At 51.6% G+C, this 25,643-nt stretch overlaps 1 protein-coding gene across 4 annotated transcripts; it reads right to left on the bottom strand.

The window, feature by feature from the left end:
- Positions 1 to 5,902: 5,902 nt before the first annotated feature.
- TRAPPC3 (trafficking protein particle complex subunit 3) lies at positions 5,903 to 25,169 on the bottom strand. Of its 4 annotated transcripts, none has more exons than XM_027109109.1 (5): positions 20,094 to 20,273; positions 12,466 to 12,563; positions 12,122 to 12,221; positions 10,855 to 11,037; positions 5,903 to 6,609 (listed from the first exon to the last, which is right to left on the bottom strand). In XM_027109109.1, exons 1-5 carry the CDS (start codon positions 20,133 to 20,135, stop codon positions 6,577 to 6,579), a joined length of 456 nt encoding a protein of 151 aa, XP_026964910.1. In that variant the 5' UTR covers positions 20,136 to 20,273; the 3' UTR covers positions 5,903 to 6,576. The 4 variants fall into 4 exon arrangements, with proteins under 4 accessions (XP_026964910.1, XP_026964908.1, XP_026964909.1 ...); XM_027109107.1 differs by lacking the exons at positions 5,903 to 6,609; positions 20,094 to 20,273 and adding exons at positions 9,621 to 10,387; positions 25,101 to 25,169; XM_027109108.1 differs by lacking the exon at positions 5,903 to 6,609 and adding an exon at positions 9,621 to 10,387.
- Positions 25,170 to 25,643: the final 474 nt, after the last annotated feature.

Here is a 25,643-nt window from a genome sequence, read left to right as displayed (position 1 = left end):
AAAGGCTAGCATGTTCTCACACACGCTGAGAACCTCACACGAGCACACACTGACAGATGCCCACATTAATAACATACTGGCAGACACTCACTGTCCCCCCCCGACACCCCACAAATGCACACATTGACAGGCTCACACATGCATACACACAAGAAGCAAACTCAGAGGGTCTGCCCTTCCCCGGCTCGCAACTCATGGGCTCCTCTGGATGAATAGTGTCTCTCCGCCCGGGGGCTAATGTGGCCACTATGCCTCTAGCCCCAGGACAGACACCCGGGGAGGCTGTTCTGGGGCCCTCAGACCCCGGCCCCTCTGAGCCGGGCAACAGTCCCCTCACCCCCACAGGTCTCAGGCCTGAGCTGAGGCAAGGTGCTGAGTCTCCGGCAGGGACATTCCTCAGAACCCCACTCTCCAGTTTGGGGGTGCCGCCAGGACACCTAGAATAGGAGGAACTTGGGGGCAGAAGCAGAAAAAACGGGAAACCGGGAGGTCACCAGCAAACTAGAATCGTGAGAGAGATGGGGAGAGGAGAGCTGAGGGGTTTCCCCCGCCTGGGGCTACAGCGGGGTCTAAGGCCACTGCTCCCTCCTCCCTGCTCCACCATCCTGCGATGGAAGCTTTGTCATCCCCATTGTACAGGTGGGAAGGGAGACTCCCGGAGGTGAAGTGACTGCTCCGAGACACATGGTCAGGGATGCCACCCAGGACTGTCTGAAGCTGGAGCCCCTGCTTCTGGGAAGGAAGGGAGGAAGGCGCTTTATCTGGGATTCTGCCCCGGGAAGCAGGAAACGGGATGGGCGCCCGCATACCAGCGCCGACCCCCGGCCCAGTCCCCCAACCCGTCCTCACCTCGGAGTCCGAGGCGCAGGCCCAGCTGTCCCAGCTGTCCCGGACAGTTTTGGGGGAAGCCCAGGCCGGGTCCTACCCTCGGAGCCCCCAAACCCGGCAGCCGTGCCGCCTCCCCCCACCCCCCGACCCGTTACCTGCAGGGGCGGCCGCCTGGCGCCACTCCGGGCCCTCGAGGGCGGCCCGGGGCGCGCGGGCTCCGGGCAGGGGCGTCGTCGGGGTCCGCGCCGGCGAGGCTCCGCGTCGCTCTGCCGGCCGCCCCTCGCGGCTGCCGGAGTGGGCGGGCGGCGCGGGGGGGCCAGGGAGGCGGGAGGGGTGCGGCGGGGCGGGGCCTCCACCCTCTTCTTTCCACTGGCACCGCCAAGGTCCGCGCCCAGCCCGGCCTCGACAGCCGCCTCCCTCCGGGGACCCACTCAAACAACCCCCAGCCCACGCACATCCCGGGCAGCTCGGTCCCCACTCACCCTCACGCGCCCTGTGCCTGCGTCTGGAGCCCCCTGCTCTCGGGGATGACCCGTCTATGGGGACACAGACCCAGACCCTGTCGCCGAGAAGGGGGCCATGGTGTGCTCAGGGCAGGGAAGGGACAGCACAGGGGTGATGGCCCATAATTGAGCAGTCCGCGAAGGCTTCCTGCCAGTGGTGACCTAGCTGAGAGGGACTGGGCTGGGGGTGGGGTGGGGTAGGGGGGAGACTTAGGGGGAAGCGGGAGGAGGGACGGTGGTGACCCGCACATTCTGGGTTTAGGGAGGTGAGCCTGTGTGCTCACAGGGGCGGGCAGCGGGATCTTGTAGGCCGTGCAGAAGCTGGTTAGACTTCACTTCAGGGAAATGGGGAGCCACCGAAGACTCTGGAGCAGTGCAGTGACGTGGCCAGAGTTGGGCTTTAGAAAGAGCCCTCTCTCCTTCACTTTGCTGTACAGTAGAAAGTAACACAACATTGTAAAACAACTATACGCCAATTAAAAAATAAATTAAAAGAGCCCCCTGACTTCCACATGGAGGAAGACAGAGGCAGGGACACCGGAGGAGGCTGCTGGAATAATCCTGGCTGGTCCAATGAGGCGGACAATGGGTGCTGGAAGGAAAGGTCAAATGTGAGAGTAAAGAAGGTGGGATGGGCAGGATTTGGCTGTGGGGGTGAAGGACCTAGAAAGAGGGAAGTGTCGAGGACAAGGCCCAAGTTTCTGATTGGGCAGTGGGAAGGTGGTGGTCCAGAAGGAGGATGGTCAGATGCACTGAGTTGCACACTGCTGTGGGCTTCCACGTATCCAGCAGGCAAGTGAGAGTTCCGAGCTAGAGATTAGGGGCCCGTGGTGTACAGATGGTGACTGATGCCATGGGAGGGATGCTCAGCGAAGGGGTGCCCAGGCCACAACCGAGGACCGTTAACATTCACATGCCCCGTAGAGGAAGAGAGGTCAGCAAAGGAGACCTAGAAGGTGGGGCTGGGAGGTGGGGGAAACCAAGAGAGCAGTAACTCAGAAAAGAAAGACAGGGTGTTTCTAGAAGGCCAGGGAGGCCCCCAGGGTCAAGATGTCTCAGTCCTTTGGGACTGGCAATTAGGGGCTGGTGGTTGGGGTGCAGGGCAGGGGCAGGGGCAGGGGGCAGGGGGCAGAGGCCAAAGGAACAGCCACAGGGGAGAAAGTGGAGGCAGCAAGTGCAGTAGGGGAGTTTGGAAGGGGTTTGGGGTGAGGGTGTGAGTGTGTGTGTGTGTGTGTGTGTGTGTGTGTGTGTGTGTGTGTGTGTGTCAGCTCTAAGTGGGAAAGACCCTCCACAGGCCCAGAAAAGGAGCAGGGAGGGCCCACGGCTGTCTGTCTCTGGGTCTGGGCCCACCTCCATGGCCCCTCACCCTCCTACCGCCTGCCCTCCGAAGGCCTCCCACTTTGCTGTCCCCCCGCCAAGGTACACACCAGCCCGGCCACTCCTCGATGGGGCCTCCCATCCTCGCCCACCTCCGGAGTCTGGGCCCACTCCCACCCTAGCCCTCAGATCGGGGGGACTGCAACGGGTCTTTGGGTCTGGCCTCCTGGCCTGAGCCGCTCAGAGGGACAGCAGGGGAGCCAGGCTGGGGCACTGTCCGAGGAAGGGGAGGGGGCCTGGTTGGTGGGGTACCTAAGAGGACACTGGCTGGGGTGGAGAGCTGTGGTCCTCCCCCAGAGCTGGTGTGAAAACCAGGCCCTTGATGGGGATCAGATGGGGGTGAGCGTTCAGGGAGAGGGTGGGAGCAAAGCAGCAGGGACTCTGGAGTTAGGCTGCCTGGGTTCAAGTCCAAGAGCCACCACTCACCAGCTGCGTGTCTTGAGCAATTACCTAACCTCTGGAGCCTCGGTTTGCTCATCTGAAAAGCGCTCATAGGCCTGTTGTGAGGATTAAATCCATTAATCCACGTCGAGCTCTTAGCTCTGAGTGTGAGCTGTTCTTGGGGGGGAGCTCAGTGAAGGGGGCGCTGGTGAAGCAAGCAGGCAAGTGAGGGGGTGCACTGTGCCCAGGAAGGGGCTCCCATGGGCTCCGCGCACACAGTTGCTGCAACACATACTCAGTCCCCGACGTGATCCCACCCCTGATTCTCCTGACTCACCCTTTAAACTTTCCTGAGGCCCCCCTGCCTGGTTCTATGTGGCACACACGTCCCCAGCCCCTCTCTTCTCCCCCTGCTGAATGCCCTGCAGTGAGGGAGGGCTCCAGCTCCTCCTTTCAACTGGCCCTAGGAGGCCAAGTCTGGCCCTGTCCTGTTGTCCTGTGGCCCCTGGTGTTCACTGGACCCCTAAGGTGAGCCTCAGCTACCCATCCCCCAACAGAGGCTAAAACAGTCTTGCCACGACCCTGCCACAGCTGCCTCCTCTTCTACCAGCTCTTTGCACAGCAAACCTCAAGACAGGAAATGAGTGTCTGGGTGCCAGAGGTTGCAGGCTTTCCAGCCAAAGCTCACCTTTAGGCTAAGCCAGGCCAGACTCCCAGCCCGGTTCCCCATCCCACCTGCCAGGGCTTCCATCCTTGGTCTGTCTCTGGTAGTGCCTAGATATCAGTGGGTCGGTCCTGTCTGTGGTCGCCTGCTGTGTGGCCTTGGACAAGTTGCTGCCCCTCTCTGGGCTTTATTTTCCTCAGCCACAAGAATCAGAAGCTGGCTGGAGAGGATTCAAGGCCTGAGCAGGGGTATGAAATGGGGTGGCTGGTTAAACTGAACCAGACGAGGCATGTAAGCTGCTTAGCACAGCCCCTGGCAGAGGCGATGCTGGCACCTGCCTGGTGGTTCAGAGCACAGGCTGAGGAGTCAAGTCGACCTGGGTTTGGATCGCAGTTCTGCCTCTCTGTGACTGTGGGCAAGTGACCTCATTTCTCCAGACCTCGAATTCTTCCTCTTTAAAAGGGGGATAATGATAGTCCCTAATGGCAACAGCTAACCCTTGCAGGGCTCTTACTCCATGCCAGGCACTATTGTGAGCACTTCTCATGGATTAGTTCATTTAATCCTCACACCAACCCTTTGAGATTGGTATGAGAATTGTCCCCACTTTGTAGATGGGAAAACTGAGGCACAGATGGGTTAACTGACTCACCCATGGTCACATAGCTAGGAAGTGGATAAGCTGGGAATCGACTCCAAGCAGGCTGGCTCCCCAGTCTTCCCCTTTCCCACCATGCTATAGAGCCTCTTAGAAACAGTGACTATAAAGGGTTTAATACAAGCCTGGCACACAGTAATGACTCAGTAAATGTTAGCAATTGTTATTACTGTTACCATGATTCTCCCATTCTTTCTAAATTTCTCTCTTGATCTGTCAATGAGAAAACTCTGGGCTCCAACCACCCTAGGTTGGAGTCTGGGGAGGTCCTGGCTGGAACCTTCCTCTTGCCACCTCTTCCATCTGTCTGGCAAGCTGATGGGAGAGAGGGATGTTTGCACAGATGTGTGCCTAGGGTGTGCAAATAGTCTGGGGAGGGGGCGTGGTGTTGGTGAACTGCTGCTCCACCAGGGCCTTGATGATTCTGCACACCCCCATGCCCACCCCTGACTTTCCATATCTGCTTGGGGACTATAGACTCTTGGTCCTACAATTCCTGGAAAGTCCTCCCCTCCGTCTAGCCCTCCTTCTTTCTTTTCAGTTGCCACAGGCCTCTCTTACAGAACTAGGGAAATGAAGACTCCTCCCGCAGGCCCCACCGTTCTCCTCACTTCTACCCCAGAGGATCTCTCAGCCCCATCCTCAAAAATCCCAGTAATGCTGTGGAAATTAAAGTTACCTTAAATATTCTAATCTTATAACAATTTTGCTTCAATCAATGTCTAAGTGTGACCACATGTTCCCAGACCACCCAGTGGCCTGCTTGGTGGTTTGCGGGGTGGGGTTGGAGGTGAGCTCCTAGAGGGATGGAGGGCAGAGGACTGCTTTCAGGCCTGGCCTGGCTCAGGAGGGGCTTCTTGGAGGAAAGGTCTGCAGGTCACTGAGTCTCTCCCTGGCCTGCTCACACTGAGCAATCCTTCCCCTTCCTCACCTTCCCTCAGACAGCCTGGGAAGCACGGCAGGCCTGGGTGGAGCCTGCTTAGACTCCCTCCCGAACAGCTGGGCTGGGGGAGGGCTGGGGGCTGGTGATGCTCAAAGGCAAGGGGAGGCCGGGGCTGGCTTCATGGGCCTGTAGCTCGGAAGGGCTTCGTTTTATGCTCTCGTGGGTCAGCTTGAAATTCATAATAATTTTCGAATCAGGGGCTCTGCATTTTCATTTTGCCCTGAGCCCGATAAAATATGTAGCTGGGGGAATTCCCTGGTGGCGCAGTGAATAAGACTCCATGCTCCCAATGCAGGGGGCCTAGGTTCGATCCCTGGTCAGGGAACTAGATCCCACGTGCATGCCGCAACTAAGAGTTCGTATGCCACAACTAAGGAGCCCTGGAGCCACAACTAAGGAGCCCGCCTTTCACAAGTAAGATCTGGTGCAACCAAATAAATAAATAAATACATATTAAAAAAAAATATGTAGCTGGTCCCAGTGGAAGCCCACACTGCTCACTCAACCCTCTCTCTATGGGCGCTCCTCACTCCATTCTTACACTCAGCCAATAGTGAATAAAAATTTATTGAGCACCTGCTTTATGCTGAAAGTAGTGCTAGACGCTTGGGGATATAGCAATGAACAATAGAGGCACGACCCTGATTTCGCAAAATTTCCATCTGCACACACTCAGACACTGACATATCCACGCACAGCAATTTTGCAAGACAATTCCCCTAATGTTCATTGTAATTGCCAGTTCATCGTAACTGCCAGTGAACACTCAGCCTATGACAGGAAATATACATGCTTCATTTTGTTTTATCCTCAAAACAGTCAGCAAAGTAGGCATTATTATCCCCATTTTCCAGATGAAAAAACTGAGGCTCAGAGTTCAAATTCTTTGTCCAGAGTCACGTAACTAATAAGTTATGTGCAGAGCTGGGACTTGCCCTTGACTCTTACCTTCAACCTCTCCTCTCCTCCCCACCACCACACATGGCTTCAGCTGCTTCCCCATAGATAGAAGCTCCCAGCATCTCCATGTCCCCAGCCCCCAGCTCAGGGCTACATTTCCATTAACTGAAAGAATTCACATACAGACACACTCCCCAAGGAATACAAGGAAACAGTCACCCACTGAAATACACACACATACATGTGCCATACAGAATGTACTGGATAAGAGCTTGGTGTCCAATACTGGACTATTTTGGTTCAAGTCCTAAGTCTATTGATACTATGCATTAGCTGCGTATCTCAGTTTTCTTATCTGCAAAATAGGAACAGTGATAGGGGGGTTGTTGTGAGTGCTAAACGAGAAATCCAGGTGAAGTGCTTAGACTCGCACTGGCAAATAGTCACTCTGCAATAAAGATTAGCTGTTGCTATGAATAACATTTGTCCGCACTCACTCACACATGCCGTCACGCTCATCACACCATCTTCCCAGCCCTCCTCTAGCCTGGCTCAGTCCTTGATGCCCTCATGGCTGACAGTCCAGGCCCCCAGAGCCCGGAGGGTGGGTGGGTGAGGGTGCTGCCCCTTACCAGCTCTGGGTCCACCAGAGAATGCTTCCTGCCTCTAGCCAAGCAGGTTAGGTGAGCCAGACTGAGTTAGGAGGGTGCTGCCCTGTGCCTTGGCTCCCTCCATTATTCGTACTACACCCAAGCCCTCAACTCTACTGCAGCGCCCTCCCCCCACCCCCTTCCCCACAGTAGAAACTTTCCTCTCCTGCCGCCAGAAGCGTAAATTGCCCCCAGGAATGCGCTGCATCCCACAGCTCCCCTGGCAGTGGCCAGCGGCCGTCCTGGGGTCAGGCCTGGCCCTACATCAAAGGCTGGGGATTGGTTAACAGCGAGGCTCCTCGCCTGCCGCCACCCTCCTCTCCCCTCCCACCGGCCCTCTGGCTTCCAGGGAACAGCACATGGTAGCACTTAAGCTCCGGGAGGGAGAACGGGAGGATGCTTTTCCTGCACCCACCACCCCCAGCCATTCACAATGAACTGCTTGTTAGGAGACTGTTTTAACTTTACTTAGCGCAATTTCTGCTCCCGGGCCTCTCTTGCCACCTCCTTCTCAGACCTGGATGCCCAGTACAGACGTAGGGGCAGCCAATCCACCAGAGAAAGGTGTAACCTGAATATGGAAATGTCACTGGTGCAAGTCCGGGGCAGGAACAGGACTCTCTTACATCAGGGGAACAGGGCTGGTGCTCTGGTCTCGACTCAGGAAGTAAGTGGGGGTTGGTTAGGCGAGGCCTCAGAGCTAGCTCGTCCAACTCAGGAGGCCAGCATGAGAGTTTGGGGTGTGAATGGAAGCCAGTGATTTCTTAGCCAACGTGTTCTTTCCCGCGCCCTGGGTTCAGTAGGCAGGCCCTTAGCCAGGCAGCCATGCGAGCTTTGTTCTCAGGTCCCATGGTTGTGACTAAAGAAAAGGGGCACTTTCGGGCTCTGACCAGCCTCCGAGATTTACTCCATCAGGTGCGTCTTCTGGCAAACGCTGAAAACCAGGGATCCAATAGTAACTCTCTGGGACAGTACAGTGGTGGTCTGGAGACCCCTGGTGGCCAAAGGCTGCAGAGCAAGGTCTTTCCTTATTGCTCTGCCCAAGCAGCGCCAAGTCCAAAGGCCACCAGCATGGACTACTCCAGCCACCCAGGCTCTTTGGGAAACCCCCGCCCCCACCCCCCCACCCCCCACCCTGGCTAATCAGGTCCTCCCATACAACCAGGCAAACCTGCCCCATCCTGCTGGCTGTGCCAATATATCATGAATGGGGAATGGCCTAGCCTGGGGGTTGCGGGGTGTGGTATCCCAGCCTCAGTCATAGTAAAGCAAAGGGATATGTAATCTACAGCTAATTAACTTCAGGGGTGGGGGACCAGCTGTTGGGTAGCTGGGCCTTGTATGTTTGGCTTATCTGGGGAGAAGATGAGGTGATGTTCCCAATAGTTCACAGCCCTCAGCCCTTTCCCTTCCCTTAGCCCCTGGGTGCACATCACACAATTGTGGGGTTGTAACCGCGAGAACTCACCAAGGGGGCTTTGTTTCCACAGCTTGCCGACCCTGTAACGTTGCCCAAGTTAAATTCTGGGAAAGGAAATATCCAAAACCTCACGCCATACAAACAGCTGCTGGGAAGTTGGTTGTGGTCTGGGAGGAGAGGAAGGGCAAGGGCCCCCCTAGAGAAGGAAAGGGTGGTGCAGCTCACTTTTCTTGGCAGGGTCCAGGCACCACTCAAACGTTTTCCACATCTGGGGCCCAGCCTTTGTTCCCTTAATCTCTCCTTCATTCACTCAAACTCTGGTGTGACTGGATCCAGCATTGATGGGCGCTGAGGATACAGTTGACCAAAATGGGGTGCATGCCCTGGAGCCCCCAATTGTACTTGGAGGGGGAGGTAAAGAGGCTCAGAGAAGGATGGGATCCCTATACTCGGGGACACAAAAGTGATCTTTCCTCTCCTCAGCGGCTTAACCCAGCTGGAGGAGGCAGGCCGTGTGCTCTGGTGCCCCAGGACCCTTGTCCTAACCTTCATGACTAAGACACACTTCAAGCACAATGCTCCCCTCATCTCAGGCCTGCCTACTAACCTCAGGGAATGCCTGGGGCTCTGTTTCACCCCAACAGCCTGAGACCTCAAGGCCCTAGGCCATCCCCAAGAACAGTGCTACCAAATATGGCCTGACGACCTCTGATCGCTCCCTTCAAAAGCCATCCTAAGCTCTGTGACACTGAGAGGGAGCCGCAGGCCTGCTCCCCCACCCTCCCACCGTGTGAGCCAGGCATCGCGGTTAAGAACACGGGCTTTGGAGTCTGGCTGGGGCTTTGAACCCTAGCTTTTCCACTTACTAGCTGTATGACCTTGGGCAACTTGGGCCCTCCTCCTAAAAATGGAATTATTGTGAATTAGATGATACGTACAAAGTGCTCGGTACAGTGATGACACATGGTAAGCACTCAATAAATGGCACCCCAATACCAAGGTTTACATGGTCTTTCTAGCCAAATCCTCCAACTTGGTGGCCAAGGGCCCAGGATAGTCCATTTTAGGCACGTCTGGGATAATGGTCTGCTTCTAGATTTTGCTACAGACAGTAGACTCAAAAATGACTCTGAAGGGGCCTCATTTGCTCCCAGGTTTCCCAGACTCTCTGGTCCATGGGAAGAAGCCATTCCTAGACCAGATGAAGTCAAGGTAGGGCACAGGAACTTTTAGCAGGTCTCCTCACCCCACTGTAACAAAATTCCCAGGGCTGAGCAGAGAAAAAACATGACATGATTGGGATTTCACTCAAGAATGTGTCTTTATTGAAGAACTTGTAAGAAAAAGAGATGGACCCTCTGTAAAAAGAGGAGATCTTGCCTCCAAACAGCAGGAAGGAAAGAGAGGCCTGGGTGGCCTCCCAGAAGTCAACGTTTCTGGCATGACTGGTTCCCCTTTCCTGGCAAGCACTACAGTGTGTCACACTACAGCTAGCAAATCCGACCCACCCCTCCCAGCTTCTCCTCCCCTGTCCCAGTGAATCCTGGATTCCCTACGGCCATTCACCAATGACTTTCTGAAGACCCAGGGACAAATGTGCTAGGCTTGCCTCTTAATGGGGTCAAAGTGGTTCTACTTTGGAAAATTCAAACAGGAATGTAAACTGGTTTGAGCTCTTTCCAGTCCAACCAAGGATGACTACATCCAGCCCCTCTGAAGGGAAAGGGAGCAAAGAATTTCCCTCCTGAATGTGCACACTTGTAGGGTAAATGGACTATATCACAGTCTGTTCTTTATTAACATGGAGAAGGGAAACAAAGTTAGAAGAATATATAACATCCGTGTTAAACAGTCACTGAGTTAATTCTAGAGGGCAGAGGGAGCACTGAGGCTTCCTGACTCCAACAAGGCTCCTGCCAGCTACGCTGAAGTCCTGGGGACGGTCATTCCTCTCCAGCTGGGAGGTTGTCCTCAATCCGCCTGATGAACCTCATCCGGATTTCTGTCACTCCGTCTCCTTTCAGGGTGTCCTGGACAAATTTGGCCTCCACAGCCATCTGGACCTGAGGGACAGTGCAAAAATGAAGGGGCGGCTGCCTAGCCACAGCCTCTGGGAAACCACCAGGGATAGGGCTATAACTGACTCATCCACAGTAGCCTAAACAAGGAGGCTGGTTTCCACATGGACAAGATTGCCAGTTCCTGTGCAGAAGGCAGTGGTCCCCACCCAATAAGGGAGACGTAGCAAAGAACACTCGCAAATCAAACTGTCACCAAATAAGCCAATCTGGGAACAGATGTTCCTGGGCTCTGAGGGCTGAGCGCACCACCTCCCAGCCTAGCAGGGAGCATCAACACCATGTGGAGATTTCCAACTTGGATCCTACACTTGGCAGCATCACCACCTCAGGCAGCGAAGCACTGGGGTGAGCTAAAAGCCCTTCTTTTCACTCTCCCATTCATTCGTTCAAACATTTATTAAGACCTTACTACATTTCAGGTGTCTCAGAAGGTAAAGAGCTGCACTCACCATCTCCAAGGCTCCTCGCAACACCCCACACAAGAGATTGGAATAAATAAGGGACGAGTGGTTATCAGGAAGTTCCACAAAGTCCACCAAGGGATTATTTTCCAAAATGAGGGAGAATTCGTCACCCGCTGGGCTCCAATTGGTGATGCTTGGAGTGATGCCCAAGTACATCTTGAATGCCACCTGTCAAAAAACACACAATGGCACTATGAGGAAGAGTAGTAGGGGCTGTACGACAGGGAAGGTGATGTGATGGGACCAGCAAGGGGAACTAAATGGTTCAGGAAAAAAATTGTGGCTTCTGCAAGACACTGAAGCTTCAGGTATTCAAGGCAAAAAGGAAAAGCAACTGTGCACAATTCCACACCCTTCTCCTTCAAGGCATCATACAATTAGGTGACAACTTGCTGATTACCTGCACTTCTTAGTGGAAAGGAGCACTGATCTTCTGACAGGGGTGGCTGCCCTGAACCAGCATCTAACCACAGAGCGGTCCCAACACACTTTCCTGTCCTCTCTCTCTGCTATCTGAACCCTTCTTCTAACACCACAAAGCTATAGGTGTTGTATCATTTATTATTAACCCTATAATATGTAACACTAATATTATTAATAGCAAACACTTTCTATATACATGCTGCAGTAAGGGCATTCATTTTACCTGAACGCTCATGTTCATTTTTTCATTTACTCCTTACAGAAGCCCTATGACGTAGCTCTTATTTTCTTCATTTTAAAGACGAGGTAACTGGTAATTAAAGAAGTTAAAAATAACTTACCTAAGAACTACTAAGTATTGGAGCCAGAATTTGAAGCCAGGTTTGTCTGTATTCTTTATTTTTTTTCCCCTAAGATTTTTTTTTTTTTTTTGGATGTGGACCATACTTCCCCGGCAGTCCAGTGGTTAAGACTTCACCTTCCAACGAAGGGGGCACAGGTTTGATCCCTGGTCGGGGAGCTAAGATCCCACATGCCTCACGGCCAGGTCTGTCTATATTCTTAACCACCATGCTACTCTGCTATATCTGCACAGTTGAAAAGATCTGGCTTTGATTTTAGTGGGTCTTTAATCCACAAGGATGATCCCAACCATTCTTCCCTTTCTCATAATCTGTGTTATTCCTAAACCACCAGGAAGGCTTCTTTGGTCCAAACAGCTGCCTAGCTATTCTTCTGGAATAATAAGGGCCTTTCTAAGGGAGCGAGTGGTAAGCAGTGCCTTCCAATGACAATCCTTCGGTACGGCCAGGTGGCCCAGGATAATGACCTTGGCAATGACATCTGCAGTTTCCCGGAAGTCATGGCACCTCCCGACATTTGACCGTGCCAAGAAATCTTCAATCAGTCGGACTCCAATGTTATAGCCCCTGGGAAAGAAATGAGAGAACAGACTATATTATGCGGTCTGAATGTCTTATGTCTGAACATAAGGCTGTTGGTGGTAAAGGGAAAACTAGGACAATCCCAAAACACCCCAATAAATAAGCAGTGGAAACTGTACCCAAAGTGTTGGTAACGAGAGTGAACCCTGTTCTGGGCCCTAAGGGACCACGTAGATTCGGTGCACTCAGGAGTCCCGTTACTGACTCTCCCACAGAGGAGCTCACTCACATTTTGTCCAGCTGTTTATTCACATCTTCATCATTTTCATAGTCCTTGCACAGCTGGGTGACTAGAGCCCCATAGGTCAGGGTGAAGAGCTCAGAGCTCTAAAAGAGATTCAAAAGGCAGTCAGGACCAAGCCACACAGAAAAGCAAGTTTGGTGAGAGTCTGGATGGGCCTCAATGCAACTGTCAGAATTCAAAGGAAGATTACTCGTGTCTGGTGGGAAAGACCATCACCCCCTGTGGAGTAGCCAAAGAATTTAGCTCCCTAGGGTCAACGTGTCAGGACTGAAACTAGACCCACTAAAAAACAGGCTGTGAAAGGCACCTCACGCACTGAGCAGTCACCCTTCCAACACACCAAGGTGGACTTCTGCTGACCCAGGGTCCCACCACAGCTGCCAAGCCTAACTGCACTCCCAAGGCCCCATCCAGGAGCAGCAGAGGTCCCAGGGGGAAGGAAGGAAGCACCAGATGAAGTCCACTGCACTAATGATAACCCTCTAAGTCACCAACATGGGAAAAAATAATGTTTCTCTTGACACATAGCTAAAGTGTTTGCAGGAAAGGGATAACTCTGAAAGGAACACAATCTTTTGTGTACCTGGAACACAATACTGACCTGGACTGGTTTCTATTACAACCACAGTTGAAAGCACAGAAACTCCCAGATAAAGAATCCTGTCACCTACTTACCAAAAAACAGAGAGATGTGGAAGGTGAAAGGAACAGCAAATACCAAGACTACAGAATAAAAGCAGCAGGTTGGGGGAAAGGTATTATCGGAGTTAAAGTGAGAAACGTGTTAGCAGCACATTTGGATCAACGTACTCATACAGAAACATGGCTGAAAAATCAAGATTGCTACCCAACCAGTCCTTTCTTTCTTTTTTTTTTTTTTTGTGGTACTGGTACGCGGGCCTCTCACTGTTGTGGCCTCTCCCGTTGTGGAGCACAGGCTCCGGAAGCGCAGGCTCAGTGGCCATGGCTCACAGGCTCAGCCGCTCCGTGGCGTGTGGGATCTTCCCGGACCGGGGCACGAACCCGTGTCCCCTGCATCGGCAGGCGGACTCTCAACCACTGCGCCACCAGGGAAGCCCCAACCAGTCCTTTCTGAATGGAGGCTTGTCAGACTTGGAGCAGAGCACCTCTCCGTCTGCAAGTCTTCAGGGGAAGAAAGTACAACTAACATTAAGGCTCAGGCTCCCACGGCCCAATGCTCCTCACCTCATCCCCATGGCCTGGTGAGGAGGTCACTGCAAGAATAATAATGTGAGGGACTTCCCTGGTGGCACAGTGGTTAAGAATCCGCTTGCCAATGCAGGGGTCACAGGTTTGAGCCTGGTCTGGGGAAGATCCCACATGCCGCGGAGCAACTAAGCCCATACACCGTAACTACTGAGCCTGTGCTCTAGAGCCCACAAGCCACAACTACTGAACCCACGTGCCACAACTACTGAAGCCTGTGCACCTAGAGCCTGTGCTCCACAACAAGAGAAGCCACTGCAATGAGAAGCCCACGCGCCACAATGAAGAGTAGCCCCCGCTCGCCACAACTAGAGAAAGCTCGCGTGCAGCAATGAAGACCCAACGCAGCCAAAAATAAAATTTTTTAAAAAAGAATAATAATGTGAATGCCTTTTGCTTACATACATTCTATTTTTCATTATCTCATTTTTCACCCCACAATAACTCTGTAAAGCAGAAAGAGCAGAAACTAATCTCATTTTAGAGATGAGGAAACTGAGCCTCAGAATGGTTCAGTAATTTGACCAAGGACAGATAATTATTATTTTTATTTTTTAAATATTTATTTATTTATTTTTGGCTACGTCACGTGGGATGTTTCATTGCGGCAGACAGGCTTCTCTCTACTCGTGGCGCTCAGGCTCAGTAGTTGCAGCATGTGGGCTTAGCTGTCCCACAGCATGTAGGATCGTAGTTCCCCAACCAGGGATTGAACCCACGTCCCCTGCATTGGAAGGCGGATTCTTAACCACTGGGAAGGCGGATTCAGACCACCAGGGAAGTCCCCAAGAGACAGCTAACTATTGACAAAAGTAACTTGGGGGGATGAAAACCAGGAGTTTCTAAGCCAAAGTTCATTCTGTCCACTGTTCCCCACAACTGCAATATTAATAACCTTCCCTAAAAAACAAACAAATAAAAGGTACTGTACCAGGAAGTCAAAGAGAATCAGTTTCAGAATAAGTAAGCTCTTTGAATTCAACTAAAACAGATCAGGATGTCTCCAAGAGACCATATACCAAATATGGCAATTAAAGGGAAGCTATGAAGGAGGAGAATAATTTTTAGTAAAGTTAAGGGTTTGGCACTAGAATGGCTTAGGCATGAATGGATGCAGACAATCCAGCAGTAACCAGTCCACAGAGTTGGCACCACGGCATTAAATCAGGAGATCTTTTCTTCCATTATTAATGAGTCCTTGGACGGAGACTCCAAGAGCCTCAGCCCACCATGATGCCGAGTAACATGCATATCACGATGTTACCAAGCATTTTATACAGCAGCAGCCCCCAGGTTACCAATAAGAAAAATCAAGGTCCTAAACAGATCTGTCGGTGGTCACAGAATCAATATGCCTGGGATCTGGGAATAGGGTCCCTGAGGCAGGTTCTCCACACCCTCTCTTAATTTGTAAGTCTTATCTCCATCTTCAGTTATGAACCAAGCCTATATGGAATAGTGCATGACATAAATACACAACTTAAAGGTCTCCAGACTTTAAAAATAGGAATGAGCTGTGGTATAGAAAAAAATCATTCATTCAAAGTTTACTATGTACCAGGAACTACCTAACAGGAGGGAAAGAGGTAATAAACTGAATAAATAAAATAAATGGTTTGCCAGATGGTGAAAAGTGCTATGGAGGAAAATAAGCACAAAAGGAGATTTATGTTTACCTGTATGTATGTGTGTGGGGGGGTTCAGTTTTAGATAGGGTAGTCAGAGAAGGCCTCATTAAGATGATATTTGTGCAAAGAACTGAAGGTAGTAAGGGTATCTGGGTGAAAAAATTTGAGGCAGTAAGTGTAAGGCCCTGAGGTGGGAGTATGTCTGACATGAGTGAGAAACAGCTAGGAGACCAGTGTGATTAGATAGTAGTAAACACAAGAAAGAACAGAAGAGGAAGTCAGAAAACTAACAAGTGGTTGCAGAGTCTGAAGACCCTTATAACTTAAGGTTCCATGGGACCTTAAAGGTCAACCAATTCAATCAGTCCCATTTCTTCACTGAACATAAGCACATTCTTCCAACAGAAACATGAATCTCTTCTGCAAAACTTCTACTTTCAGACTGTTTTAATTATGTTTAATAATAATGATCACTAACATTTATAAAACTTTCAGAGTGTCTTCACAGATACTTATTGAGCTTTATAACAACCATGAGAGGTTAGCAAAACAAACATTATTTATCCCCATTTTACAGGAGATAGGTTAAGTAACTGAGACTCAGTCTTCTTAGAGTTGAGCACCGTCCTGTAAGTTATTATGTCCAAAAAAAAAAGGTATGTCATCCTAAGCCACTGCTTAATCTCCCTGAACATCAGCTTTTCCCATCTGCACAATGGCGATAGTATTATCTGCCCTTCAGGGTTATCAATAAGATAATGTGTGTAGAGTACCTGCTGCACAGCACCTACTCAAGAAATAGATACTGTGGGACTTCCCTGACTTCCCTGGAGTGGTTAAGACTCCGCGCTTCCAAGGCAGGGGGCACGGGTTCGATCCCACATACTGCTCGCCAAAAAAATAAATAAAAGTAGATATTGTTATTTTTGGCCTTAAACTGGTTCTCTGTGGTGTGGTGCCAGAAAGCACCCTGAACTAGGTTCAAAGAGGGAGATTCTGAATCGCTATAAAGAACTTTAAAACAATTAGTAAGGCATATAGAAGGATGCTCGGTTTATAGTCAGAAGACCTGGTTCTGAGTATGGACTTGTCACTAGTTGTGAGACTTTACCTAAGTCACTTCACTTTGCTAAACTTCAATCTTCTCCAACAAAAACAGTAACAGTGAAATATGTCATGCCAATCACAGGGTTGGAAGGAGGGTCTAATGAGATCCTGGACTTAAGGATGCTTTGCAGACCAAGAAACCACAAGAGTGGTTTCACACTGGCAAAGCCAAGTGCTTCAGGCACAACCTGAGCAGAGTAGGTAAGCCAAGCCCTACACTCAGGTAAGCTACCGCACGGTTTTCAGGCAGCTTGCAGTCAGCGCCCCAAACAAAACATCAAAAATCCTTAAGGGGCTGATCTTTTGAGCTAATGCTCCAAGATACTTATTAACAGTCATACTTACTATTTTTGTCAACACAAATAATCCAGTGTGACTGCTCCCCAGCAGCTGGGGAAGGAAGGTCAGTAACAGGACTCAGTCCATCCCTCTTTTGTCACTCCCCAGCCTCCTGTCATGGAGATTCTGAATGCTGCTACTCAAGTAGTAACTCACCTGAGCTCTGGAGATTAGAGCCACAACACAAAAGAAGGGCAGGCCTAAACACACAAAGGTTAATAGCTTTACTAATAAGGATGCTTGTATGGTGACCATTTTGCAGTGTACAGTAATATCGAATCACTATGTTGTACACATGGAACTAACATAGTGTTGTAGATAAACTATACTTCAATTAAAACAAAAAGGATGCTGCGAATTCCCTGGCGGTCCAGTGGTTAGGACTCTGTGCTTGCACTGCAGGGGGCACAGGTTCGGTCCCTGGTTGGAGAACCAGGATCCGACAAGCACGGCAGAAAAGAGAAAAGGCTTGCTAGCTGACATTTACTGAGTGTCAACTGTGTTCTTCAGGTGCTCTATCACACTGGTAGCTTTACATGCGATACCTCAGTTAATCCTCAGAACAACCTTATTATACTATTATTACCTTTTTAGTGGGAGTTTCCTAGTGGCCTAACAGTTGGGATTCCAGGCTTTCACTGCCATGGCCCAGGTTCAATCCCTGGTCAGGGAACTGAGATCCCGCAAGCTGCTTGGTGTGGCCGAAAATAAATAAATAAAGATGGTGAAACTGATGCTTAAAACAATGAAGAGGGCTTCACTGGTGGCACAGTGGTTGAGAGTCCGCCTGCCGAGGCAGGGGACACGGGTTCGTGCCCCGGTCCGGGAAGATCCCACATGCCGCGGAGCGGCTGGGCCTGTGAGCCATGGCCACTGAGCCTGCACGTCCAGAGCCTGTGCTCCACAATGGGAGAGGCCACAACAGTGAGAGGCCTGCATACCGCAAAAAAAACAAAACAATGAAGACACTTGGTCAAGGCCACATAAGTAAGCAGTGAAGCCAGGACTCAAGCCCAGGCAGTACCATACTTCTGTGTTGTGTATTTTTTCACCTCTCTCACAGAGTATGTGTTTCTCAAGGTTAGGGACTAGGACTTCATCTCTGCATTTCCCACAATGCTTTGCACAGAGCTGGGACTCAGGAAAAGTTTGCTAGACAAATGGGCTGTTTCTGTTTACACAGACAAAAGGCAGAGATCTAATTACTTGGGCATATTAACCATTTAAGTTTTGGAAGGCTTACCTGGGAACGCAGCACTTAGCAGAAGGTTGGGCTGATTGGGAAGTGGGCTGCTAGAGGGGGAGACTCCAAAGGCAGAGAGGAAAGGGGAGCATGTCAGAACCAGGTGGCTACAAAGAGGATCATGTGACAAGCCTCGAGTGGGTACCAATAGGAACTGAATGACAGGATGCACCAAACCTTCATGTCATTCATTCAATATAGATTGCCTAGTGCCAACCATCATTCTAGGTGCTGGGAATGGAGCAGTGAACAAACCAACCCCTGCCCTCATGGAGTTTACATTCTCATGGGGGAGACTGAAAATAAACAAGTAAGTATAGAATCTACAATGAAATATTTTAAATGAAATAGACAGTGCTTGAAGAGAAACAGAGTAGAGTAAGAGGATAGAGAACTAGTCAGGTGGTCAGGGAAGCCCTCTTTGAGAAGATGATATCTGAGTAACTGAATGAGGTGAGGAGTAGCTAACTAGTCTCTGGGGAAAGAAGTTCGAAGCAGAGACTACAGCAGTAGCAAAAGCTTTGAGGCCTGAATGCGCTGCTGCCCCTCCCTAATTCCCTCACTTCACCAAAACTGAGTGAATACTGAGGGCTGGGGGGGAGGGGTGTGTGTGGAGACTGAAGGTTCCTGCTAAAATGGTATTAAAAGTTTCAATATTGGTTTCAGGTTTTAAAAAAGGGTACAAAATAGAGCTAGATATGAAAACTAAACAGGAAGACTTCTCATATCCATTCATATCATAGGAAAAGGAGAGGAAAGCAAACATTTACCATGCCCCATGCATTTTACACTACCTCACTTAATCCTAGGGAGGTATTATTGTCCCCATTTCATAGATAAGGAAATTGAGGACCAATGAGAATTCCAACCGATATCCATGCTTTTTCCCCTACATGACATTGTTGCCTAGCAAAATATTCTCTCCTTTTTCTTTTTAACTCAGTATTTCCTCCAAAATAGGAATTCACAGTGTATTTTCGCAGGCCCACAAATCCTCCCCAAATGTAAGTAAATGTCTCTGTATATGTTTGTCTATTTACTATTTCTGCGAGAGGATCCACAGCTCTCATCAACTTCTCAAAAGGGATCTGAGAGAAAAAGTACAGTACTACTCTGGAGTAATAGGGTCTCCTGCTGCCCATTTTTGGTGGCTGTTCCTGGTATAAGATGCAAAGGTGTGAGGGAAGTTTAGTCATCCCTTCTAGAGCTGAGTGTCAACAAAAGGTCCCTGGTCTGCCCTGCATGCAACCTTCAATAACTCAGTCTGTAAACTGGAAAACAAGACAAACGGGCAATTCTGGAGGAAATAAGAATATGCCAAAGAAAAGGAACACCTGTCAAGAAGTCCCCTCAGTTTGGATAAAAACATCATCCACGTTACTTTCCAGGCCCAGCCCCCATCTGCAGCCAAACTTCATAGGACTAGATGGTGTCCCACTATTCCCAGGACAAGGAGGGAGCCTGCCCGCCATTCGCCAGAGGAAGAGCACTTACTCCCTACTCTGGCTCACCCCTTACACTTGCTTTCTGGCAAAACCAGTAGCTGAGTGTGAGAGACATTATGGTCTAGTAGTCTGAAGCATTAGCTTTGGGGTCAGAGAGACATGGGTTCATCAGATCCTAACTCTTCCTAGCTGTAAATCTGGGCCAGTATGCAACCTCTTTGAGCTTTAAAATGGCGACAACATTATCCACCTGAGAGTTATTTTGCGGATTAAATGATAACGGACGTAAAATGCCAGGCCCAGTACCTAACACACAGTAAGAGAGCAACAGTGGGAGTTACTGTTATTGCCGCCGTAGTTGTTGGTCTTGCACCCAACTGCACTCGGGGGAGGGGTCTCCGAGCTACTCCAGGGGCCCTCCAACCTGCCTCACACCCGGGACCACCCCGGAGCGATTCTCCGCTCTCGACCCACCAAGGAGCCTCCTCCTTCCTTCCAGCGGAACCACCCCCTCCCAGCGCTAGCAGAAGGAGCTTTCCCAGTTGCGACTCGCGCCCCGCGCCGGGCCCCTTCCCCAGAACACCTCCATTCCGCCCCGCCCGCCGAGTCACACGCTCCGGTTACCATTTTCTTGCTCTCGGTACCACGGTTCGCCTGCCTCGACATGGTGCTGGCCGCCCTACCCCACCACAACACAGACCCACTCGGTGACCCCTTCTAACACCGCTGGACCCAGTTAGCGGCCCCACGGCATTCGGGATTGACCGGCACCGACTCACCGCGCCTGCGCGGCCTGCCGCGGGGCACCACGGGACTCGTGGTCCGGCCAACGAGGGTAATTCCCGCCCAGGAAACGTCGGACTACAACACCCAACAGCTCCACTGGCAGCACCTTAATGTAGCAGGACTACAACTCCCAGAGTGCTCCGCGCACAGCGGACTCTTGGAGCCTGGTTTCCCCGTGGGCTGCGTTATGGCCGCTGGGTGGCGTCCGCGGCTTGCTGTAATCCTGTATCATCCACAAACTTCCCTTTCCTCCTCACCACCCCAACCCCTCCACTCCCCCATCTCCACTCAGTGATGTCCGCAAATTCCTCTCTCGCCGGGGATGGTCTTGGAAAGTCCCTCTTTCAAACTAGCTTCTTGCGCTGTTGCTTTAATTCAGAGCCAGAACCTCCCAGGATGTCCCAGAAAACTGGCCATGGCTCATACACAGATCTGGCTGCTTCTTTACAAAAATATTCAATGACCACCTACTATGTGCCAAGCATTTCATCAGTGGCTTTCTCTTCAAACTGTCATCTGCCTCTAAACCCCAAACGCAGCCAGCGCCTGCATCCTACCACTGTGGCCTCCTGATGAAATATCCAGGCTGATAAAGTTCAGGTCACTTTCTCCCTCTCCCTCCCCTAGAACAAGTACACAGCCTGGTTCCCAGAAAAGAAAGATCACCGGTGTTTGTAGCAGTCAGTCTTGGATTTCAATCCCAGCTTTGCCATTTTAGGCAAATTGCTGGATCTCTCCCAGTTGTTGTGAAGATTGGTGAGATATGTATGCAGGCACTTGGCACAAAGTAAATGTGCATTCCCTTTCTTCCAGCCACTCTCTAAAAACTCAGCCCAGCAAACAGGCCCCACAAATACCAGGGGAATGTGCTGGCCGCACCCTCACCCATCACCAAGGGGAAGTCCTACAGTCAGTCCCTGGCTATAGCTCTTTGGTTGCAGCCCCAGCCATCCCTCCCTGGCTGGTCAATGCTGAGGGGGCTTGGCTGGGAGTCCCTGAGCACCCTCTCCTCACTTAGGAGAGCCTGACTCTGCGGCAGCTCCATTCTAGCCCCTAGCCTTCACCATGACAACCAGCTTGCCCAGACATGAGCCATCCTGGCTATCCTGGCTGGGGGAGTGGGGGGGTTGGGCAGCAGGCTGCTCAGTCTGAAAGCCAGCACCCAAGATTCCCCCAGTCTGTCCCTCCTGTGCAGGATCAATCATTATTATACTCTTCTCCCTGTGGCACAGACATTCTGGGGCCTTCCTAGAGGCAGTGACCTTTGACTCTCCCTCCTGTGTCAGTGCCTTGGCTGAGGGTTCTGGGAAGGAAGACGAGGGTCGGCTGGGGGTGAGGATGAGGAAGCAGGGGTGGGCTAGCCCTTGGAGGCCAGCAAAGCTAGAGAAGAACCTCCTGCATTCCCAGGAGAAAGGACAGCTGAGGTGAAAGCTGCAGTTGGCTGGCCTGTCTGTTGGTCTGGGCTCCTCCCTGCCGGCTGCCCTTGGCTGCCCACAGAAACCTGAGTCACAGTCACAGCCAGCGCTCCACCCCACCCAGCCTGCTGTCAGGCAGGGTGGGTCTGGAGAGACTGAAGGCGGAGCCTCTCCCCGCCCATCTTATAACCTCTGAGATTCTTCCTCTCTCTGCCTGTGATTCCTCCTTTTGGAATTCTCTTTCTCTTTGGGACTCCTCCTTGGAAAGTCACCAGTACTGAATTGAGGGTGGGGGTGGAGTCCACCTCAGGCTAATCTAGAGGGTCTCCTCCTGGCTCCTTAGCGACTTCTTCAAGGGCTCTCATTCCCAGCTCCCGATCCCTCTCCGTCACCCCTGGGGCCAGGACATTTAAGAACACCAGGCACCCCCTCCCCACCCTCATCTCCTTCTCCCAGGAAAAGAATGCAGCAGGGACAGCTTCCCATCCCTAGCAGGGACTCTAGCCGCCCCTTCTCAAGAACCCAAAAGATTGAACCTCTTTAGTCCTGGATCTGAGCTCCTCCCCCTCCAATCCCTCTCTGTTACTTCCCCTCTGCAAGAGCTGAAGGGAGCTGGGAGCTTTTTGCAGCTGGTGTCAACTTTGTCCTTGAGGACATTCCCCACCCCCAACCCCAGAGGGTGGGCTCTGAAGGATACAGCTTCCCAGCAGAGTGGTCTGTGTTAGAGACCCCTTCTTGCTGCAGCGCCTTGGGTGTAGGGTGGGAGTCAGAATCTGGTATCTGTTCTCTCAAGCCGCCCCCACCATGAGGCCCCTCCTACTTCCTACTTGTGTGGGAGTGGAGACAGCCTCCAGGGCTTTGGTCAAATCTCCCAGTGATTTCCTTCACCTCTCCATCAGGTTCATCTTGGATCCTGCCCCACCAAACCTAGGAGGTTGTAAATGCTCGTGCTCCTGCTCTCCCCCTAGGGGGATCAGGAAGAGAACGTGTATCTGATTTCCATCCAGTGTCCTGTCTCCTAGCCCCAGCCCAGCCTCATGGTGAAACTAACAGCTCATTCAAGCCTGTTTCCGTGGAGTGGGGAGGGGACTGCCCTGGGCCGTAGGGGAGGAACAAGGGAGGTCACAGAGTTCCCAGCCCCTCACTGAAGAGGGCAAGACATTCTCAGACCCCTGTGATGTTGCAAGTGCCCTGCTTGCTCCTTCTCTGCGATGTCTAATACGTGGAGGGCTACATGGAGCACTTTCACTCAGCCCCAAACTCACAGACACCCACTCTAAACCCCATCAGTTGCCGGGGCCTGGGACCCACCAAGGATCCTGGTCAATTAGCGGGCAAACGAAGAGGAGCCCAGTCCATATGCCTACTCTGACTGCATCAATCACAGGACATCGGTGCTCTCCTGGCTCCCCTCAGTCACCTTCCCAGGACTCGCTGTGCAGGAAGCCTCCTGGGGCTGGCCAGGAGAACTGCCCATCAAGTTGTCTAACTCCCAGATGTCCCCAGCACTAGCATCTTGCGAGGAGGTAGGTGCAGGTGTCTCCACCCTCAGTCTAGGGAAGGGCTCCTCAATCTTGGCAGCATTGACATTTTGGGCCGGATGATTCTTTGTTCAGGAGGTGGTCTTGTGCGTTGCAAGATGTTAAACAACATTCCTGGTGTCTAAGTACTAGATGCCAGTAACACCCCTAGTTGTGACTACCACAGAGGCCTCTAAACATTGCCAAATATCCCCTGGGGAGCAAGATTGCCTCTGTTGAGAACCACCGAGTAGGCTAATACCATATGCTGTCTCTTTGCAGGGGGCTCCTCAAAGTCAGTCCTAGATCATTAGACATGATGGAGGATTTCCAGTTCTAAAGCACTGCTCACTCTTGTCCTTCTGAAGAACCTTCAACAGCTCCCTAATATCTATATAGTGTAGATCATGATGCCAACTGGCATTCAAATCCTCCTATATAGGCCATCCCTGGCCTATCTCTTCATCTTCAGCTCCCACTTCCCTCTCTACTATTTTTTTTTCTATTTATTTATTTAGTTAGTTAGTTAGTTTGGGCTGTGTTGGGTCTTTGTTGCTGTGCGTGGGCTTTGTCTAGTTGTGGCGAGTGGGGGCTACTCTTCGTTGCGGTGCACGGGCTTCTCATTGCAGTGGCTTCTCTTGTGGAGCACAGGCTCTAGGCACGTGGGCTTCAGTAGTTGTGGCACGCAGGCTCAGTAGTTGTAGCTCACGGGCTGTAGAGCGCAGGCTCAATAGTTGTAGCACATGGGCTTAGTTGCTCCGTGGCATGTTCCCCCTCTACTATTCTTGAGCTCTAGCTATAGAGGGTATCTCACTATTCCCACCAATATATGTCTTTGTCCCTACTGTATCCTCAAGATTGTGCATGGGGGTGGGGAAGAACTATCCCAGATGGCTCTCCCCTACTGGGTTCTGTTCATGAATTCTGAGTCTAGTCACTACCTGGCTCAGTGTGGGCCTGGTCAGCTCTGGAAGTTGCAGGACCTGAGGTCTCTGACCTCACAAAGGACAGTGCTGGACTCTACCATCCACATGGTCCTCTCACCCTGCAGATGGGATGGCTGACAACAAAGATGGGGGATCTGATCCTCATCCTAATCTGCTTTTACTTTTTTTTGGGGGGGGTAGGAGTTTATTAATTTATTTATTTTTGCTGTGTTGGGTCTTCGTTTCTGTGAGAGGGCTTTCTCTAGTTGTGGCAAGCGGGGGCCACTCTTCATCGTGGTGCGCGGACCTCTCACAATCGCGGCCTCTCATTGCGGAGCACAGGCTCCAAACGCGCAGGCTCAGTAGTTGTGGCTCACGGGCCTAGTTGCTCCGCGGCATGCGGGATCCTCCCAGACCAGGGCTCGAACCCGTGTCCCCTGCATTAGCAGGCAGACTCTCAACCACTGCGCCACCAGGGAAGGCCCTGTGTTTACTTTTGAATGCCCATCATCATCATCATATTTGTTAAGCACTTCCTATATGCCAGGCTCTGTGCTAAGCACTTCATCTGTGTTGCCTTATTTAACCTTTACAGCGACCCCATGATACCTCATGGTATTATTATTTTCCTGATTTTATAGGTGAGCTAACTGGGTTTCAGAAAAGTTAAGACAGTAGCTTAAGGTTACCAGCTCCAGTTGCAGACCTTCTAGCATCATCCTTTTCTAATGTTTTTGGACTGGGCAAGGTAGTATTCCCTCCCTGGCCCTCGAAGAGGGTTCAGTCCCCCATCTACTCACTCCTCCCAGGACAGTCTGCTCCCAGGTTGCCTGAGATCCAGAACCTTTTGTTCCCAACCCTCCCCCTTGAAATGACTGCTCTCTGGAGCTGCTCAAAGGAAGGAGACACTGGCAGGAAAGGGGGGCAGGAGGACAACATATCGCTGGGCCTAATCTCTGGGCAATGGAGAACTAGACAACTGACCTTCTGGAGGTCAGGACAAAGGGCAGGGATTGGGTGCGCAGGGCCCAGCTGCATCTGCTCCTTCCACCCCTCAGTCAGTCCCTGCAGCAAGCGCCGTCATCGATCCACCTTCCCAGCAAGCTTCCGCCTCTCTGCCCAGGCTGGGCCCGACTTGGCATGAGGCCCCACCTCAGCTGGCACTAAGAAGGGGATTCGGGGATCCACTCCCCCGTGCTGGGAAGCAGGACTTCTTGGGGAAGGGGAATCAGAAGGGACTCACTCGACAGGACACAGGGGAGAAAATCCTTCCGGGGAGCTGGAAGGGGTCGTCTGAAGGGGCTGGGGAAGGTTCAGGGTCAGGACCACCCAGTTTGGAGCCGGGAGAGACCCAGCAGATTAGAGACTTGGGTAAAGCGGTGGTGCAGGCCTGTAATTACCCCAGAGGAGCAGGGAAGACACCAACCGTAGGATGATGGAGGAAGGGCGGCAGCAAGGCTCCCGGGCCGGGCCTCTCGCCACCCCAGCCATCACCAGGGGAGAGAAAGCATAGCCCTTTTAGGGGTC

Source organism: Aethalodelphis obliquidens, unplaced genomic scaffold (assembly GCF_003676395.1).
Source record: "Aethalodelphis obliquidens isolate GAN/ISIS:26980383/991018 unplaced genomic scaffold, ASM367639v1 scaffold9, whole genome shotgun sequence".
Classification (NCBI taxonomy): domain Eukaryota; kingdom Metazoa; phylum Chordata; class Mammalia; order Artiodactyla; family Delphinidae; genus Aethalodelphis; species Aethalodelphis obliquidens.
The sequence above is the reverse complement of the archived record's forward strand: the minus strand, read 5'-3'. Positions and strand labels throughout refer to the sequence as shown.

Bases quoted from the DNA above. Each gene is read 5' to 3' on its own strand.
- TRAPPC3 (XM_027109107.1), bottom strand. From the start codon at position 25,154: ATGCAGCTGGGCCCTGCGCACCCAATCCCTGCCCTTTGTCCTGACCTC. The intron at 12,222-12,465 runs GTGAGTGAGCTC...TTTCTTTCCCAG, and splicing joins AATAAACAGCTGGACAAAAT to GGGCTATAACATTGGAGTCC. The intron at 10,388-10,854 runs GTGAGTGCAGCT...ACTGTCCCTCAG, and splicing joins TGCGAGGAGCCTTGGAGATG to GTCCAGATGGCTGTGGAGGC.